A 19,852-nucleotide genomic window follows, 5' to 3' on the forward strand; every position below is an offset into this window, starting at 1 on the left:
TGGGGCAGGAGTAGGAATAAAACATGTCTGTAAGATCTCACGCAATCGCTAGAGTAGGACAACTGTGACTTTGCAACTCTTTGTGTTACCTCAAAGTTGGAAGTACTAACGAGACAGACAGGAGAATGAGCCTGCTGTTGCTACTGTGTCCCTACTGACGTAAGACAAGTTTATTTCCTTGAAAAGAGACTTGTGTTTGACTTGTGTCGTGACATTTGCTAGCCCTGAGGAGGGCAGGGAATGCAGTGCCTGTGTAGGTGTGTGGTAAGTGTTCTGGGGGAGACTGAAGTGGGCTGTTCTTGAGGGCAGTTATGTTTGCATGAGAAGAGAATGGAGGGTTGTGCTCTTCGGCTGATAGTTGCCTGACACTAAACCTGGAGACCTGACAAGCGTGCAGTTGTCTCTTGGGGTTTGCTCAGCTGGGTGGGCAGTGGGCAGCTGTGCGAAGGAGACCCACAGTAAGGAGGGGCAGAGGGAATATGGCAGTGCCTTTGGCTAAGCTGTTTGGTTCCAGGAGCCTCTGTCACAGCTATGTGACGTGATGTTTGAAGCACTCCGACTTGAAAATGGCCATCTGCCGTCTTCAAGTAAGGGAGAAAGCTTTTTGCTCTTTACTGTGTTCCGTGTGATGTTTTGAGAGGCGTTTTATTCCATTTGCAAAATGGGATTTACTGTGTTTGAAAATCAAGAAGATGATTCTTAGATTCTGTAGAGCATGGTGAGGCGCAGCTGGCGTGCTCCTGCTCCTGGCTGGTGCGGGCTAGCCAATTCCCGAGTGCTGCATGCGAGCGAGGGGGAGAGGGGGGAAGGAAGGGAGGAAAAGCTCCATCTGGTTTTGGTCTGGTTTCTTCTCAAAGAAAAAGCTAATACTGTCCAATGTAGCTAACCGCATGTTGTCTTCTGGATGCTTCTAGACAGCAGCTGTTCCAGTTGGTCTTGGATACTCCGCTGATTTCATCTCCGTTGGCCTGTAGCAGGCGTTCAGCTGGCAAAGGCCACGTTAGGAGTCCTGTTTCTTGGCCAGTTGTAAAAGAAGAGGCGCCAGCGATTGACAGTTTCTTGAGTAAGGAAAAGGTTTGCACCTCAACAAAGGCAGATGGCCTGGCAGGAACAGATCAGAAGGTTCTCAGAACTGAGGAGGACCATAACCTTTACAGCACTTCTGCAGAGGTGGATGGTAAAGACAATGACGTGGGATCACAAAAGAGTCCTGAGTGCACCAAAAGCCATGAAGAGCCTTCTACATCTGTGGTAAAAGTAGTCAAGAAAGGTGAGATGCTCAGTTTTTGGCTTTGTCCTGTTCTCTTCCCCAAGGCCAGGGCTGTGGTGGCTGTATGCACTAGGGTACCTTCAGTACGTGGCATTCCTCTCGTTTCTCTGCCTTGGCACGTTCAGATGCTCCCGTCTAACTGGACTGTGCGTCGTTTGGATTGCTGCTGCTGTGGGACAGCGCTGCCTCAAGCGTGTTCGTGATGAGGAAGCTTGGGCTGAGGCCAAGTAATGAAACGGAGTTCAACGCTTACGGATTCCTTTGCTTTGAGTAACAGCTCTAAAAAACAATAGTTGCACAACAGACTTACTCAGTGAAAAATGAAGTCATTTTCTCTTCCCCTTCCCCTTAATGACTAGGCAGACAATATCAACAGTCATTCTGCTCTCGTATCCTTAAGTAACCGGGAGCAAGGTATTTTATAGTGTGTTTGTTACTTGAGGGGCGTGCCCACAATCAAAGTGATCATGGCTTCAGGTTTGTTAATATTCCTGTTCATAGACTCTCCAGAAGAACGTGATTCCAACGTAATTCTACAGTGTTAACATTAATTTATTCTGAAGCATGAAAAGTCCCGTTTGTACGAATCAACTACAATAAGGTGACAGAATCCTCTTAGTTTTGACATGATGGGAGCCATCCTATTGACCCAATTAAAAGCCTAAATTGAAATAAAAGACCATGTAGGAGTGCAGCACTGATTCTTTTTAGTTGATATTTATCTGTCCTTTTCTTTAACAAGTCATTCAACAGGAACTCTGAAGTTCATATTTATTCATTAGCTGGGTCAATACTGCTTGAAGATGTAATACAGCCACGAAAGTAGCCACATGAAAATGGCATCAACTTACCCAGGAGCTGCATTTCCTGGTTTTATGCATCAGACTTGCTTGCGTTAGTAATTTAAAACGCGTATGAAACTTTACTGCTCGTTTATTCTTGAACCATTGAAATTTTCACTTGCTTACCATTTTATGGCCTTATTAAATCCTCGAGCATGCATTACACTGAAATTATTTCCTCAAATGCAAAGTAGCTGGTCAAACAATAGAAATGAAAGACTCGAAGTGAGGCAATGCTGAAGTGGTTTTAGTAAGTGTTGCCTGTTCCTGGTTTAGAATGGCAAGGTTAACTTCAAGTACAGTAACAGGCTGCTCAGGACTCTTGTGTCACGTCACTGGCTTTCACTAGAATGCGATGTCACGGGAGTCAGGAATTGCAGTGCAGTGTTACCAGATAACCCTCTCAATTCCCCCATTTCACAGCGTTTTTCATAGGTGGTTGGTTGTTTTGCCTTTGGATTCAAACCTGGCTTCCTCCATACTGACACAGAGGATGCCAGTTACAGAACCTCTTCCTCGTACCGCTCATTTGAAGTTAGGCTTTTAGTTTTGACGTAACGGGATTGCTGAAGACGAGTATTTTAAGTCTGTGGTTTTTAACTGACTTTACAGGTAATGTTTATTGAAAATATGATGCAAGAAGAATTCTGGGTTGGGTGGGACCATGCTGTAGGGCGTCCCTGAGCCTCTGAGCCCAAGTCCCAGCATCCAGTTACCAGAAATGAGTATGAGGTGTGGTTGGGCATTGGATTCCTGTGAGGCCGAGTTAAGTCAGGTGTCAACAGTCCTGTTGAGAGCCATGGACTGGGGCCACGATGTTGATGTGAATAAAGCTTGTGCTAGTCTGTGTTATCAAAATGAAGCAGCTTCCTTTATTTAGGAGTGAAATTCTGCAAAAGTGAAAAACATTAGCATGGAAATATGCTTATGTTTATATTAGCCCCCAGGTTTCCATGTAGTGTGTATGTTATTCTAGATTTTTATTAGAGATTTCATTCCATCCGACTGCAGGGAAGATGAGATTACATAGAGAGGGAAATAAGTGTTCTGGGATGAAAATGAGAGCTAAAAATTAAGATTCTGGATAGACATGACCGATCTTTCAAAAAAACAAATCTGGAATTCCAAATTTTCGTTTTCTTCAGTCAACAGTTCGCTTTTCAGATGAAAATATTTGCTCCTTGCTGTAACACACGCAGGCTAGTGAATTCCTTCTCCCTTGCTTTCAGTGGGTTGTCCTGTTTGTGAGGTTGCTGTTCCAGAGCAATACATAAACAAACATCTGGATAGCTGCTTGACAAGAGAGCAGAAGAAGGACAGCCTCAGAAGGTAAGAAGCAGCCTTAAGAACTTTTATATGCATGTAGCCATCTTTCTGCACTGCTGAAATAGTTGATGGGTTATAATACAGCAGATTGTGGTGTTCCTTGGTTACCTGCTGAATAGATCACTCTCAAATCACTGTATAAATATGATAGTGGTGATTTTCCCCTCTCAAGAAGGTGTGTGGGTGGCCAGCAGAATTCCTTTTTGGCTTTTAGTGGCAGGAAAACACTGGACGATGTTTTAATAAATTCAACACAGGGAGTAAAACTTAGTCTGTATGTTACTCGCACCATGTTTCTGCTCAGAAGCGTTACCATTCTGTTCAGGTAACGCGTGTTCCCGTTTTTCACTTGGGGAATGACCTGCTTCCCTCAGTTCAGGTGGCCAGAAGACAATTGCTTCACTAGCTGTCAAGTTAAAAACCAAGAATTGCACCTTGCTCTGCTCGCGGTGGTTCTTCTCAAGTGGCCCCAGTCAAGGTTGTTCCTTTGAGACCTCCATCTCCCCAAGATTAATGCAGGCCTTTGGACTTTCTGCCTCCGCCCTAGGATATGTCACGGTCACCACAGTCACATCACGAGTGCGTAATTCCGTTTGCTTTACCTCTAGCATGAGTTTAGGTCGTTGTTATTTCTAACTGATCGCACTTAGGAACTGTGAGAGACCTTTGCTGCATGTGGTTTTACCGCATGGTCGTATTTCCAATGCCTCTGAACCTTGAATTCGAATGTAACTTTATGTTAAAGCTCTTACTTTGCCCAGTCGTGCTTGGGAAGCAATCTGTAAGCTAAAGGGCTTTGGAGATGAATAAATGGTAAATTAATACTGAAATGTGATGTTACATTTTAGTCTTTATTTGGGATGTTTTTAGTGTTTTCTTTGTTCTTAATGAATGGATATAAAAGCCAGCTTGCTCTTTGGTGTCAAGCCCATGTCCCTTACAGAATTTTAAATTTTGCTTATTTTATATGGACCGCTTGAGTCTTAAGAAAGTATCATGCACGGTGCTTCTCCTTAGGGACTGGCTGTTGAGTGTTAAATGCTGGTTTCCTGGCAATGTGTTTGTTTTATGGCAGTGGTGTCTGGGTTTCGGTAACAGCACATCTCTGGTGCTTCTCTGAGGAGTTTTAGCTCTGTTTATTCTCAGATTAGGAGCACATGGCGTGCTATGTTAACAGTTGAGCAGTATTTCAGCAGAACTGATAATTTAGCCCCCAAAACCTGCACGGGAGCAATTACACCAGGTAAGTGTAATCTCTACGGCAGTTTCCTGTGACTAAGATGTTCTCCCTAGCTATGCCAGGAACGTGGAGTTCTTCTGACACAAGGCAGTGTGAAGGAGTAAATTTTGGTTTTGGCTGTTCCTCACGTGAGAGCACTATTGATTCTCTTTAATGTCGCTTTCTGCATTACCAGACCACCCTTCTGTTAGATGGCAGCTACAGATTTGCTCTCAGGTACATGACTATCTTTAAAGTCGCTTTCCCAGAAAGCTGAAAAATCTCCTAATTCGAGGTTTGGCTTGCAGTTTTAGTGCTTTTCGAACTTCAGCTGATTCAGGCAGGACATGGCCAGTACTTGGGTGGAAACCCCATGTTTCGGCAATCCGAATTCAGTACCGTTCCTTCTGAATTCAAGGTGAAGGCAAGGCTCGATCCTGATGAAGGTGAACAATACTGTGCTTGCTGATGTGATTCTGAAGCCCTTGCTGTAGATACCAACATCGGAGCCGCAGTGCTTGTTACAGGAGTAGTGTTTGTGTCACTTCCTGAAGAAAATCAGCCGAGACCTGTCGCTTTCTGCACGTTTGAAAGAAGCTGCTGCTTCTGTGATACACTGTGGACTTGGTTATGTGTCTGTCAGGGCTGAAATGATTCTTTCGGGTATTTCTTACCCAGAGTGGGTGGCGTAGCATGTAAAAATGCAAGTCAGTATTTTGATTTTTCACAGGAGCTACAAAGTTTGTTTCCCTTTCCTTTTGCAGCTCTGCTCACAAAAGGAAGCCTATGCCTAAAGTTGTTTACAACTTGCTCTCTGACCGTGATTTGAAGAAGAAGCTAAAGGAACATGGTCTGTCTGCCCGTGGCACCCGACAACAGCTCATTAAGAGACACCAAGAGTTTGTGCACATGTATAACGCTCAGTGTGATTCTCTAAATCCCAAATCAGGTAAGTTAGAAATGCCAGGAAAGTTGTCAGCATCACAAACTATTTGTATGCTTTTCTGCTTCTCTTAGTTCTCAGGGTAGGAATGAGACTGGTTTGAATATTTGGGAAAACTGGAGCTGGAAGAACTTATCTTCTATATATCAAGATTAATGCAGAAAAGGAAATTCAATGAAAGCTAGAAATGTGGTGCTATACTCTGGAAGTATCCAGCAAGGATGTAAATTTGTGTTGAAATACTTTCATACCTCCTGGTTGACTAACCCTGTTCTGAAAAATGTTCTGTGTTTTTATTGACTTTGCATTTTAATGAGTGCTTCCAAATTAGACTCCAAGGCTTTTAGTCAAAAAACTGGAAATACCTGAGGTTCTTAGTAAGTGAAAGGATTATTAATTTATCTTTTGTTCTGAATTTGTTCTCTTCTTCCTATACACTGAGACTTTTGTATTTTTGTTGGATTTAATTTCAAAATTGGATTTCTTTTTGGAGCTGATAGGTAAGGCTGGAATGAATTAATAAGAAAGTGTTAATGTTTTGCTGGAGTTAGTATCAATTTAGGTGTTTGGCAGTGATTTAATACAATTAGACTGTATGTAGCGTGAAGCAGCTGTATGGGAGGAGGAGAGTGTGTTTTAGTCTCTAAATGAGTGCAATATAAGCTTCCTTTAAATGGCAGGCTGTTGTTTGCTTGGAAATGCCAGGGCTGGAACAGGGAGGGTGAGATCCGAGCAGGGTGTTTGGGGTGCCTGGGTTTGTGGGCAGTGTGCCCATTTCTAATGCTGAATAGCATGTAGGAGCTGGAGGGTGAGTTGTCCCAGCTCATCTTGTTATATTCTACTTTATTCAAGATGAAAACATGGATCTCTTTTAAAGGTGAGCCATCTGTCATCTCTCAGTGCAGCTCTGCAAGTGATACACGTTACAGCACAAATACACTGGTGTGTGTGGGTGAGAGAGACACATCAGATTTATAGTTGTTATTTTTTTCATTTGATTAGAAGCTTATGGCAAACTGTCCTTTTAAAGGAGTTTCAAACAGGATCATGTTCTGACATTGCTCTCCTGGGAGCTGGGCAGCCGTTAGCGTCCTGGAAATTCTCATAGAGCTGGTATTGCCTGTTCTGCGCTGGCTTCGGGATTGAGCTTGCTGTCTGCTAGGTCTGCGGCCTCGGTCAGTCCTGCTGCTGGCCAGAGCTGGTCTCGGTTGTTCCGGAGGCAGAGAGATGAGAGGCGGTGTTCCTCACCCTCAGTTTGATCCCTTTAATTTTCGTGTTACTGAGAGGCTTCAGTCCTGAAGCCCAATTTCACTGTTTCTCCCAGAAGCTGTAAACAATTCTGAATGTGTGCATTGAAGGGCTCGGAAACTGTTTGGACCAGATAAATTTTTGCTCTCGCTGGCAGCAGGGCTGTCAGGAGCTGAACGAGTGGGCAGGACACTGAGCCGGGCGCTGGGGAGCCGCTCGTGTGCCGCGGGGTTCGGCGTCACCGCGGTCGGACAGCGTGGCACTGCGGGTGCGCGGCCGAGCTTCACGCCTGCTCCCTGGTGCTTGTCTAGAGCAGGGGTAGGTTGGGGCCGGGAGTGAGGAGTACCCTTTGACGAGGCTGCCAAACTTCAACACAGTAAAAAACCACGTAATTTGTCAGTCATCGTTTAACAAATTTGACAGTGTAGAGGAGGGTTTATTTCAAGTGTGTTATTTATTTCAAGAGCTCGTGTGTTAACTCCGTGCACGTGTGGTTCTTATGTGCGAGCAGACGGTCAGCAATGCTAAATATCCACAACTTCTACTGTGGCATTTCAAAAATAAAGTGTGTTTTTGATGTTCAGCTCCTTTATTAAACAGGCAGAAACACCAGATGTGGTGCTTTTTAAAAAATAAAGTCATTCGCTGAGGGCTTTAAATGTGAATTTAGCAGCCAAACTTCAGGCTCCGGCCCTTTGATATCTTGATTTCACTTGCCAGCTCTTGGCTTGGATTCTGGGAGCAGGTGTATGAGAACAGTGAGTTTGCAACCAACACTATTAGCTTTTTCATTTTGTTCCTTTAACCGTTGTAAGAACTGGACTAAGAAGGTTAAATGCCCGAGTGATTTAGGTGCCAGATGTCACTGCTTGGTTTGTGCCTGAGCAGGTCTGAAGATAAACATAAATGCTTTCAGAAATTGTGCTCTAGGACTTCAGAAAGTCTCTGGGATGAGAACCAGCACAGAGTTAAGATTGTGTTTGGCTTCATCAGTGACAGAAGTTTAGAAAGTTTGTTCTCTAAGTCTGTGAGAACGACACTTGCATCAGGATTTCAGTCCCGCTGATTTATGTTAATCCTGGAAATTGAATGAAATGCTCCCAATGCCCCTCTCCGGATTCCCCCCGCAGCAGCAGCAGACATAAAGCTCTGCGGGGCGTGGAGGGATGCTGTTGTCCCGTGGGAAAGGGGAGCGGGGCAGTTCCGAAGCGCGGAGCGGGCTGGCCGCGGGCACGGCTGCCGTTCCCCGCAGCGAGGGGGGTGCTGGTTCGACCGGAGCCCCGTGCCGGCTCGGGGCGCGCTGGAGTCGCGCCGTGCGGGACAGGCGTTCTCGGTCAGCCCCGGTGACGGCGGGGAGGTGCTCGGCTCTCGGGGCGATTCTTCCCTCGGCGCTGGGGCTGGAGTCGCAGCAAGTCTCGGCCCGCGTCGTTGGTCCCAGCTGGGTCACGGGGCGTCTTCCAACGGGCCGCAGCCAGCCTGCCCTCAGTGCAAAGCTTCTGCAGGGGTCTGGCTCCCTACCTGCTTCTAAAGGGTGAATTATTAAGCTCGAACTTAAGATGCAGACACGCATTTTCAGTGGTAGCAGTGGACCTGAGGTCGCTGTATAATACGAATGGCTGAGCTTCTGAGGAAGCAGAGGTGCCAGATTCCTGGATTTTGCTTAAACCAGTTTTGAACAGGTTTTATTCCTTCACAGCTTAATAAGCTTTTGCTCTCTGGCTGCTTTGCTGCCTAGTGCAGGTGTTTGTTTTAATAAATACCCAGAGCTACCACGTAGCTCTGTGAAAATGATGAAGTGTAAAAACAGATTTGTAAAAGTAAATGTCAAAATAAACCACGCAGGGTCCTGCGTAGCTGGAGTTTCAGCTGAAATGTTAACAAACGCAGTTATGGCTGTTTATATGCTTTTGAGGTGTCTGACTTAATCATTAGAGTAGCTGGTAATTCATCTTTGGATTATGGGTTTTGGACGTAAGCCTGCAGACGGTTTTGTGTTGCCTTGGAGGGTAGTCCTTGGAGGTAAAAGAAAGATAAACAGTAGATGTCATTATTTTATCTTCCATTGAAAGAGACATTATAAAATGGAAACTCTTTTAATAAGAGACGTGCCTGAGCACCACAGGAACGCTACAGCATGCTGGAGTAAGGTTCAGATGTGCTTTGGGAAGGCTGTGTTTTCCCATGAGTGTAATACAAAGGGAACGAGAGCCACGGCCCGGGAGGTGGCGGAGAGCCAGCGGCCGGCAAGCACGGCCGGGCTGGCTGCGGGGCTCCTCGGCCACGGCCCGCGGCTCCCCGCCTCGCCCCCTGCTCCTGCGCCTCGGCGCCGCCTCTGCGGCTCGCCCGCCGCGAGCGGGAGCGGGAGCGGTTCCTCTGCCCGCTGAGCGCGGGGTGAAACCGTGCCGCTGGAGCCCGAGGTCTCGCTGCGGGAGAGCCAGTGCCGGGGCGTCTCCTTGTGATTTGAATTCGGGGGAGTTTCGTTCAGTGCGGTTGCATCTTTTTGTTTAACAGCTTCTGGTTTAGTGACCCCTTTCTTGTGTTTTCAAACAGTTGCGGAGGTTGTGAAAGAGCTGGAAAAGAATGAGAAGATTCGGGTTCAGCTTGAGTTTAATAAAACCGGTGAAAATGTAAGCTAATTATCTTTGCTCTTGGAGAGGGGGGTGGCTAGGAGGAATTGCAGAGTGGGCACTGAACGTGTTTGCCCGTCACTCTGTGACGGGAATTCCCAGGTTGCATGTTGGAATTTGCATATACCATCTTATAATCAACGCGACTTTTCTCACACCGCTCATTTGTCGTGGGCAGTTTTTCGTGTTTCTATGCCCAAACCATTCACGTAGGAGCATTTTTTTGATTGCAATAAAAGCTCTTGAGAAATGTTCTCCTTGGTCATGTTGGAGGATTTTGACCCTCCATGGCAGTGTGGGGAATATTTGCTTCCTAGAATTCTCTAGGATTTAGCTAGCAAATTCCTTGCTTCCGTATCAGCAATAGCCCCTGTTCTTTTCCCATGACATACGATACTTCTGTGACTTTCAGAGCATGTTTGTTGCACAGAATTAGGAAATATTTTATGGTCCACACATGCTGGGTGTTACATGGGGTGGCTTAGCTTAGTCCTGTTGACTTTGTGAAAGCCAAGCAAGACAGTGTGTATATGTACTTTAAACATGTGTTACTGTCTGTGGATGAGATGGTGAGAGCTGATGGGGGAAAACCAGGCGGCTGGTCCTTCTTCCAGTTTTAAAGTATGCAGCTTTATCATCCCTTTGTTTCTGTAAATAAACATTTGTGTGATTTCTGTAGGGCCTGACCTTCACGAAGGACCAGACAGAAGAAGAAATAGATGAGATCCACACTGATTACCGTAAGTAACATGCAAGTTTAGCTTCATTTTGCTTTTAAATTCCCCTTCTTTTCCCTTGTCCTAAAACATACCCACAAAAGTGATGCTTTTCATGCGTGTGTGCTTCCCCTGCCCCCCCATTTAATAAACCAAAGCTGGAGGTTCTCTGTTTGGGCTGAAACTTCCTCTTTGAAACTCAGTCTCTGTTAAGTACTGACGTTTGACAAAACTCACTGCCAGGGCTGGCTAAGGTTGAGATGGAAGCCGGTTGCCTCCTTGGCACGTCTCCGTTTGTGCACTTTCTGCTTACCTTCCTAACGGTCCTCCTGAGTTTGTTGGACATGAAGAACAGCAAAGCAGAGGTTTTTCTGTCTTTGCACTGGACGTCGATGTGTGGTTGTACGGTTTCACCGGGAGCCCTCAGGCAGAAATAAGGAGCAGAACTTCCCTGACGGAACTGCCAGAGGCCCCAGCAGTGCCGGGCACGCGTGCCGGCTGTGTCCCGGCGAGCTGCCTGGCTGCTGGTGGAGGTGGGCTCTGTTTCAGTGTCCTGCTCTGTGGGAGACTCTCTGTGTGATTCTTGTGATGCGGGTCTCGAAGAGCAGAGGAGCAGTTGTGACTGTGGTGAGGGCTGACCGTGCTTTGCTTTCACCCTTCCTTACCCCAGATTTTTTGGCATGTTCCCTGAGAATAATCTGAATCACTCAGAGGTTCATGTGGATTGGTTGTTTAGTTTGCCAGGTCTGTACTTTGTTAAAGCTTGGGCTCACGGCGTATGAGTCTGTGTGGATCAAGTCACTCACTGGTTGTAAAAAAAGCAGCTTATTACCTGCTGTTGCGTCCCTGTGAACAATGGCACGCACTGCAAAGTGTTCTTACACGTACAGAATTTTCTCGGGTTCAGGTTTGATGTTGTTTTCTCCCTTTTCTGAGGCTCTGGGCACTGTATGGTTTCTGCTGCGCAGGCAGTTCTGCTGGCTGTGAGCCCCCCAGGAGCACCAGGCGCAGCTGGGCCAGCGCAGAGGGGGGCACCTCTGCCGACGAGCTGTGTGCCACGCAGGCAGGATGGGCTGAATGCTGGCTGTCTTGGCCCTGTGTGCACCAGTATACCCAGTAACACAGATACTGTGTTTTGTTCCCTCCTCCCCTACGCTCTTAATGACCAGACATGGGCTTTATTTAAAATGCGCCTGTGTTCTGGTGGTGGTGGGTCTTCCCGAGTCCCCTACCTCATCCTGTAGCAGATAAGTTTGTATGAATTTATTCTTTCTATATCTTATTTCTCCAGTGCACAGTGACGTTAACTGACAAGCCCTGTAGCCACAGGAGTTTATACTTGATAGGGCATTTCTAAAATACTTTATGGCTGCAGGTTTCCTCAACTGTGTGGTTTTTTTACACTTCTGCAGTTGTCAAAGTGGCCCTTAAGCATGCTTTAACCGAGCCAAAAATGCTTTGTCTATATTTTATTTGTATGCTGTGATTCTCAAATCACCCAGGCTTTCACGGTGCTCCTCACACCCGCTCCCTTCTTTCGTACCTCTCTACAGGAGCACTTTCCCCTCCTGTCCAGCCCTGTGGTTTTGAAGTGATCACTTGGAAAGAATACTCTGCTTGTTGGGTTGGCCTCTTCCCCTCCATCCTGTGCAGGCACCTGGGATTCAGTGCAAACTGGGTGGCTTTTTTCTGGTTTTGTTGTTGCTGTTTGTTTTGTCTTCACACTGAACCCCCTCTGTTTGTGCAAGAGACCCGGGCCTGTGTTGGTTATTGAGCCTGCGTCTGCCCTGACAGAATGACAGCACTTGTTTGGGGAAGGGTGACTGGAATAAATACTTAAGGGAAAGAAGAGAAGAGACAAAGTAAGAAAAATGTCACAAGGAGAGCTATAGTTCAAGGATGCAATTTTTTTTTTTTTTTTTGGTGTTTTTGGGGGATGGTGATGGGTGGTGGTGGTTGGTTTTTTGGGGTTGGTGGGTTTTTTGTTGTTGTTGGTTTGTTTGTTTTCCAACAGAGAACTGATTCCTGCTTAACTTGATCCTGGGAAAGCACAGTATTTTAAACTGTCTTTCCCCTTACTGTGCACTTAAACTTGAGAGTTTTCTCTCTCCATGGAATCATCTAGCCATCTTTATGGTTAGTTGAGAAGTAAATGTTTGGATTGCAGGACTTGCAACCTGTTATAGTAATTTAGTGCAGAAATGGCTAATGTACACCGATTTTTACAGATGATTTCCTGGCCCTTCTTTGTGTGTGTGTACATCAGATTTTAAACACCATTACTTTGTACTTAGCTCCCTAGTGGTGGTTTATTATTCCCAATGTCTTCCCTGTTGTTTCCCACTCACGTTGCTTCACCTGCGCTCTGCTTGCGCCCTCAAACGTGGTAGGTGGCCATGGGATGTTAAAACAATGTTCAGTGAACACTAAATTTCTCTGCTTTCAGCCACCGAGGAGCAAAGCAATGAAGGGACAACTTGTTCTGATTAGACTTGGGGGTGTATTTAAATCTGCAATATGGTCATATTTCCTGTGTTGCCTTGTGTTGCTTCAGGCATATAAATTATTCCATAATGCAGCTAGATTTAGCCCTGTTGATTTTAGTTGGGTTTCTGTGAAGGCTAAATAAGGGCCTAAATCTTTAGCAGATTTTTCCCTTGCTTTTTGTTGCTGTTCCTGAGAATATGTTTGGTTTTTTTAGTGTGCGTGCACTGTTTGTGGTTTTTAATCTTCAGCATTCTACTCTAGGTCCAAGTAACTGGTTAATAATTATTCTCTTGCCATATGCAAATCTCTAGCAAAAAAATAATAAAACCCCAAGAAGTAAAATAATTTAAAAAGCATTAATCCCAGATTGGGTGTTTTCCCCCACAAGGCTTTAGCAGCCCCTAAGGACCAAACCCCGCGTTCGGCGGCCGCAGGAGGCCCCGAGCAGAGCAGGTGCCGTGTAAGCGGCCGTCGCCGCTCCGCTCGCGGCCTGCTGCCGGGCGTGGGAGGTGAGCGAGGAGGGCGCCCAAATTCACAGTCAGCTGTGAACGGGTTCGCCCTCATCCTTCTCCGTGCGGGCGGGGAGCGTTCGGGGGTGGCCGGGCCGGCGTGGGGCGACGCGGGGGCGAGGGAGCTGCCGCGGGGACGTGCCGCTCCGGTGGGTGCCCGCGCAGCTCTTTGTAGGGTGGTGCTGTCAGCCGGGAATGACCCTGTACGAGGAACCCTCTTGGCTCTCTTTCTTTTAAATTCCGGATGTGCACCAGTTCCTTGGACGCCGGGTCCCTGGTTGCGTTCCCGGTGCAGACGGTGGTGGTGCAGGAGCGGGGCGGGGAAGGAGGAGCTGCCCGCCAGCTCCGTGCCCGGCTGCTGGGCGCTGCAGGCGCAGGGGGCTGGCATTGCCGGCCCTCCCGCTCTTTTCTCCATCGGTTGTGCACATCTTTCAACAAGAAGATGTTAAGTGCCGTCTTAATTTTCCAAACCAGGTATTCTATTGAGTTCGTATCGTTAAAACGATATGGCTTAAGGTTATCAACATCTCCAGGTGAATAAATTAGCCCCAAGCAGCGTAACTGAATGTTTAAAAGTCTTGGGGAAAAAAAAAAAGATTAAGAAAGAGAAGACAGAAAAATATTTTACTGGGAACATATGGCTTTATAATTGATAAAAAGTGATGACCAAAGAGGTAGATGTTAAGTAGTATCAGCAAATTATTTCTCATAAAAGCAACAGGGAAGAAATCACAAGCATGAAAAAAGAATTTTACATTAGAATTAGAGGACAGTTAGAGGTTAAAAGAACTTTTATCAAATGCCATTTTTTCACTGTAGCACAGATGGACTAAAAAGCTTTATTATACAATGAAGAGTTTCTTATTTTCCTTCTAATTTACAAATTTTGCACCCTAGTTCCCTAATTCACAGCTGAGTTAATGAATTAATTCATCTGGCATAAGTTCTGAATGAAAACCCCAACCATATACTTTTTGTGCTGTATTTCCATATGAAACACACGACACGTGGCAGCTGTGTAACTGCCTTGTTGAAAAGCAGGATAAAACAGCTGTGATAAAACTTTTTTTTTTCTTCTTATCTTCTTTATAATTTCCCAGGCTCTTGGCAAATTGCAAATTACGCTGTTGGAGTTTTGTTGTGGTTGTTTTTTTTTTTCTTTTTTTGTGTGAAGTGTTTTTGAAATACCAATTAATATTTTGGCTGCTGACCCCGAGGATGGTCTGTATGCTAGCTGGAAGCTCTGCTTGAGTCTGTGCCTGGAAGGTACGATTAAGTACGCTGTCCCCTGCAGTAGCTTCCTTCTGCTCCTCGGGAGCTCAGTGGCACCCTCAAGCCAGTGTCAACCTCATTCTGCTTTTTTCATGGTCAGGCCTTGATTTAAAGAGTTAAAAAATCTGGGGGAAAAAAAAAAATAGAGTACAGTTTGGATTTATTTTTTTTTTTACAAATTGCTTTTTCTGCTTGTAAATCTTTTCATTTGCAATGTTATTCAGAGGCTTACTGATTTATGTCTGTATTTTAAATATTTGTAATTAGATCTGCGGTTGTTTTATTATTGAAATGCCTGTAGCCTTATGAAATGTGCGCGGTATGTCATTTCAGCGCAGCAGTGATTTACAGCCTATCTGAATAGTGCCTCCTTTTGCCAGGACATTGCTTTTTTACTTGAAAATCTTTGTAGTTGCACCGCAGAACAAAACAACAAAAAATAGTAATGCTGGAAAAACTGAAGCGCCAAAGGAATTACGTAATGAATGTGCAGCGGTTCGAACAAACGCGAGGGTCTGGAACAAGAACTTTCGTTTTATTAAAGGAGTTGTTGACTTTATGTGGCGTTTTCAGCTACGCAGGGAGAGGGAGTCGGTTTAGATCTGTCCCCTTCTGTGGGGCAGAACTCGATCTGATCTTGCCTTGGCTTTTCCTCCCTCCCGTCACTGCAGCAGGACACAGGTCTGGTTAGATGCAGCGATTATTTATGCGTGCGGTGCTCGGCGAGGGGCGTCTGCTCCTCGAGGCGCGCTGGCGGTGCCGAGCGGGATGCCGAGGCCAGGTGGTGCTGTGCGAAGACGTGCCATGGTCGAGGAGGAGGTCAGGGGTGTCCGTGGGGGAAGGCAGACCCCGCTGCCGAGCCGGGATCGGGCGGGATGGGAGACTGGTGAGCAGGAAGGAAGGAGACAGAGAACCGCTGCTGCGCGTGCCCATGGCTTGGAAACCCGGGGAGTGCCTGTGCTGCGGCTGCGGGGAAGGTCGGGGTTGTCCCTGCCTCTCCCCACCCTGCAGAGGTGGTTCAGAGACCGGTTTGAAAGAAGAAAACAGCAGCAAACCAAGCAAACAGACCAGTGGGGAGGGAGGTCTTTGTTTCAGCGGGGCTCGGAGTTGGTGTCCACGTGCCCCGACTCACCAGACGTTTGCTAAGCGGTTAGGCGTTGCTGTCGGCACTCGTGGGGCGCAGGGGGAGCTTGAGCGTGCCCCCCCAGTGCGAGGGGTGCCCGGGCAGACTGGGCCAGGTCTGCAGCGCCAGCGGGCTGGGTGGGAAGTGGCCCAGCTGGCCCATCCCTAGCCCTCAGCTCTTGTTTGTCCTGAGGGTTCCCGTTCGCTTTTCTGCCCGTCCTCTGTGCTGGGGTTGGTCTGTCTGTCCTGCAGGTGTAACTGGGGCAGCGCGTGTGTGGCTTTTGCGGAGCAGAGACTGCAAACGCCGTTCTGTTCTGCGTGTGCAAAGGAGGGGAAAGCCTGCGTGTGCCCAGCGGCGTGTGCAGCCCGAGGGGCACCCGTGGGAGCTGCCCTGTTCGGTCTGTCGCTGGGGAGCCTTCCTGGCTGCTGGCACGGGTGTGCTGCCGGCCCGCTGCTCTCGGCGGAGGAGGGAGCCTGGTGGTCCCCCGCTCCCCGTGAGGATGGATCAGGAAATGCTCTGGCTGGGAGCTGGGATTTCACTGCGTGTCGGACCTCCGAAGGCTCCCTGAGCAGGTTGTCCGGAGAGGCAGTACGGAGCGCAGAGGAAGGGCTGCGTGTGCTCCGCTTGCTCGTGCTGGTTCAAACGGTTGCTTTGCCCCGAGGACATTTCGGATGTACGTTGAGCCTTCCTGCCTCTGACTTCGACTGCTTTTTCTGTAGGCTAAGAATTAGGCTAAAGGTTTTGACTGAAATACTTTATTTGTCTGAAAAGGACAAATGTGTTTTTCAGAGTGACTTTTGGTTGAAAGTCCTTCCGAATAAAGGAAATTCGCATTTGCTGCCCTCACTGTAATGTGTTGACATAAAGCCGTGTGTCAGGGCTGACAGACTTCCGTGCTGTACCGGCTGTGGGTAGCTACAGTCAAACGTGCTGTTTCAGCAGCAATTGCAGCGTTTGGTAGGGAAAGCAAGGCGTGCCCTTCGTGCCCAGCGAGGGTTAGGTAATCCGCACCGTCTGTCGGAGGAGACCGGGTATTTTCCCAGCCGCTGAGTAAAGAATCTGAAGTATCTCGATTCAAGACCAACATTGCTTTGACTGACTACCAGAGGATTGCTTTTAAAACATACAAAGTGATTAAAAGTGCAGAGTATGCCAGAGAGCAATTAACTGTGATTTAGGGGATCTGAATCACACCAGTATAATAAGCGTGACAGGAAAACTTTCGGTATTGCTTTACTGCAGAAACGGGGGGAAAAACCCCAAGGAACTCTCAAGCAATTCGCAGGGTAGTGGTGAGATTGTACTCTTCCTCTCTAGCAGAGCGCTCCTTGCAGGACTGCCTGGAACTAACCCCTGTGACCAAGAGCGTTGTCCGGGTGCTCCGGGCGCTCTGACCGGCTTGGTGCCGGGACTGCAACATTAAAACGTTGTCACAATGGGGACTGCACCACTGAACAAGCTGAGGGAAAAAGAAAAAAAAGACAGAGAATATAAAGAAGAAACAAACACACTTCTCTGCAGAAATTAAGTTTTCATCTGTGCAGGTGTTCTTGACTACTGGGTAGCTCTCTAAAAGCACAGCCAGAGATTTGGATCATTAATAGAATGTGGAACATATTGCAGTGATGAGCTGGTTTTCATTTGCTGTGATGAAAATGTTTCTAATTCAGTATTTTGTGTTTATTTCTGTTCACATCCTTTTTGCTGTTTATGACGTAGCTTAAGAGTCCTGGGGCGTTGATCAGTAATGCACTGTTACGTTTCAGGAAACAAACACAGAAGTGAATTTCAATTTTTGGTGGATCAAGTAAATAATCGGTGGAAGAAAACTGGTAAGAGGAAAACAGAAAGTGCCCAAAACAAAGAAGAAGTCACTGTCAAAGAACTGCCAGCGGCCACAGGTTAGTGTTGTTGTTTAATGTAGACTCTCTCTTCGATCCACACTAAGTGGGGAGTTTCCCAAGGAAATGTTCTTTCCTCCCACTGTTCTTCTGCAGCCCATAAGGGGGAAAAAAAGGCATAAAAATCAAACAGACCCAAAAAAGATTGTCTGCCATTGATTTTAGTGTGATACGTAAGCACAACCCATAATAAATATATGATTTGCTTGATTTTAGAGGGATTGTGCATAGATGTGCTTTACTTAGGTGCATGTCTGAATTGGCTGGTTGCAGAGGGATCTTGGGTTCCAACCCCGATCTGCTGAAGTCGCTGAGAGTGGGCCCGTGTCTTTGAAAGAAGGCGATCGGGGGTCTTACTTGCCAGGTTCCAGCTTTTCTGTACCTCTGCTGTGATAGGGGGTTGGTAATTGGGACCTGCAAAGCTATTTGTGTGGATTGGAACAAGGATTTATTTATCCTGAGGTTGAGGCAATAAAATACTTCAGCTTCTTTTAGACTGTTTATACAGTACATTGCCTCTCCTTTTTTGACTCACTTCATTTAGTGTTTATATACTTCAGCACAGTGCGAAGCGGGAATGCACAACTGCAGTGACTCAGCTCTTCAGGAGCTGGGAACAACTCCTGGCGTCTGTTTATCCTCACTGCCCGCAACATCAAAGGAGTGCTCTCGTGTGCTTCTGCTTGTTCCCCGCAGGCTCGTTCAGGCTCGTTGGGTTGAGGTTACTGGTTGCTTTGGCAGTGGACGTGTGTCTGAACGTTTGGTTTAGGAGAGCGTTCCGTAACCTCGTCTAACTTGTGGAGCTGTAATCTCTTCAAGATACTAAATTTTGGAGAGAATTCCATTGACCAGGACTGGCTGTGCTGTTGTCCGTATCCTTGGGAAGACGGGGCAGTTCAGTTCCTATCGGCTCTCGCAAGTCCCTGCTCTCTTGAGTCGAGCTGCGCTGAGCTTTGGCTGTCTCCTGCAGGGTCTCCTCTAGTGGAGCTCTCAAGAATAAAAATAAATGAAAGTACCAATATAATATTGTGAATTTTGTCCTTATCGTTTCATGCAGACCTCGATGCAATGTGTAATCCATTCCAGGATTGGTTCCAGGATGAAGGATAAAAATTAAGGAATCTCAAGGATAAAGTTTATCTTGTTGGGCATAATTTGCAGGGATGTTCCTCTTCTATAGCAGAGGCAGAAGCGATGCGTTATTAGATAGCGGGATCACAGACTTTGGAACTCTAGTGTCTATCCATGCTCTGGAGAGAGCGCTGCCATGGGTTACTGGGTTTCTGTCTTCCCTGTAAGGTTTTCTTTGTGTGCTGACCCGCGGACTTTGAGGAGCTGAAGCAAAGCCGTGTGGTTTTTCCCACTTCTCCCAAGAGTGCTCAGGCAGAAGGTGGCGTATATCAGGTGTGTCGTCCTGTGTCGTGTTGACTCCGGCACACGACATCTCCCCGTCTGGTTCTGACAAACCTGCAGAACTTTCATGGTGCTCTTGGTGCGCTGAGCTTTCACTAATCTTGGAAATTTCAGTTTCTAGTTCTGAATGCCAAACATTGCACCTGCCTGACTGTTTGTAAACCGTTTAAAAGACAAAACAAAACAAAAAGGTGATTTATGGGTGAAGGAACAGATTGCCTAAAGCCTGTGTCCTCAGTGTTACTTGTTAACAGCAATTACCCTGTTATTAAACTGAGAATTATAACGTGTGAAAGGAAGACGACCAACAGTGGTCTGATGGGTTGCCATTTGAAAGCATAACTGCGGAGAAGAGCGACGGCTTTGTAGGCATTCCTGGCCTGCTTTGTTCGGATTCTCGTGGAAGTAGTGGAATTGTACAGAATTAAAACATACTTCTTTGTTGTTTGTTATTTTTCTTGTTTGTTTGTGTCTCCTCCTAAACCCTTCCTATCTCCCCTTGCCCTCTGCAGCGGTGCTGGTTGATGTAACTTCAACCCCTCTAAAAATCTCGCTCTGTTTTTGGTGATGTTTTAATCATCTGTTCCTGAATTACACCGTCTCGTTTTGCATCTTTAAATGTTTGATTTCCAGTCTGCATATTTTATAACTTTTAAACAGAAGGTTTTGCTTTGCCTGAGGGGAAGCACCATGAGAATTTGATAAATGTTTGTGATACACCTCTTCGGGGTTGCATGACTGCCCAGAGCCTGTGCTATTTTTAACCTGTTAATTCGGGAGCTCTCTTTCGTTAGCTGGACAACTGACTCACCATCATCTGCCGGTTGTTTTCAACAGACAAAAATACGCTCCTGATATTTCATTATGCATTTTAGCGGAAGAGAAAGGGCAAGCTGTAGCGCGTTCAAAGGCTGCAGAGCTCCTCCGCACTCTAATTACCCTTCTGTTTGGCCATT

General features: G+C 46.6%; 1 protein-coding gene across 1 annotated transcript in view; it reads left to right on the forward strand.

Moving 5' to 3' along the window:
- Positions 1 to 19,852, forward strand: part of RAD18 (RAD18 E3 ubiquitin protein ligase) — a 53,932-nt gene that overhangs the window by 13,627 nt on the left and 20,453 nt on the right. The window contains exons 5-10 of the mRNA XM_086470232.1: positions 915 to 1,270; positions 3,342 to 3,441; positions 5,422 to 5,606; positions 9,399 to 9,475; positions 10,155 to 10,215; positions 17,349 to 17,483. Of these exons, the coding sequence (XP_086326358.1) occupies positions 915 to 1,270; positions 3,342 to 3,441; positions 5,422 to 5,606; positions 9,399 to 9,475; positions 10,155 to 10,215; positions 17,349 to 17,483 (914 nt within the window). The remainder of the gene's footprint in view (positions 1 to 914; positions 1,271 to 3,341; positions 3,442 to 5,421; positions 5,607 to 9,398; positions 9,476 to 10,154; positions 10,216 to 17,348; positions 17,484 to 19,852) is intronic.

This window comes from Leptosomus discolor, chromosome 9 (assembly GCF_034619465.1).
Source record: "Leptosomus discolor isolate bLepDis1 chromosome 9, bLepDis1.hap2, whole genome shotgun sequence".
NCBI lineage: Eukaryota > Metazoa > Chordata > Aves > Leptosomiformes > Leptosomidae > Leptosomus > Leptosomus discolor.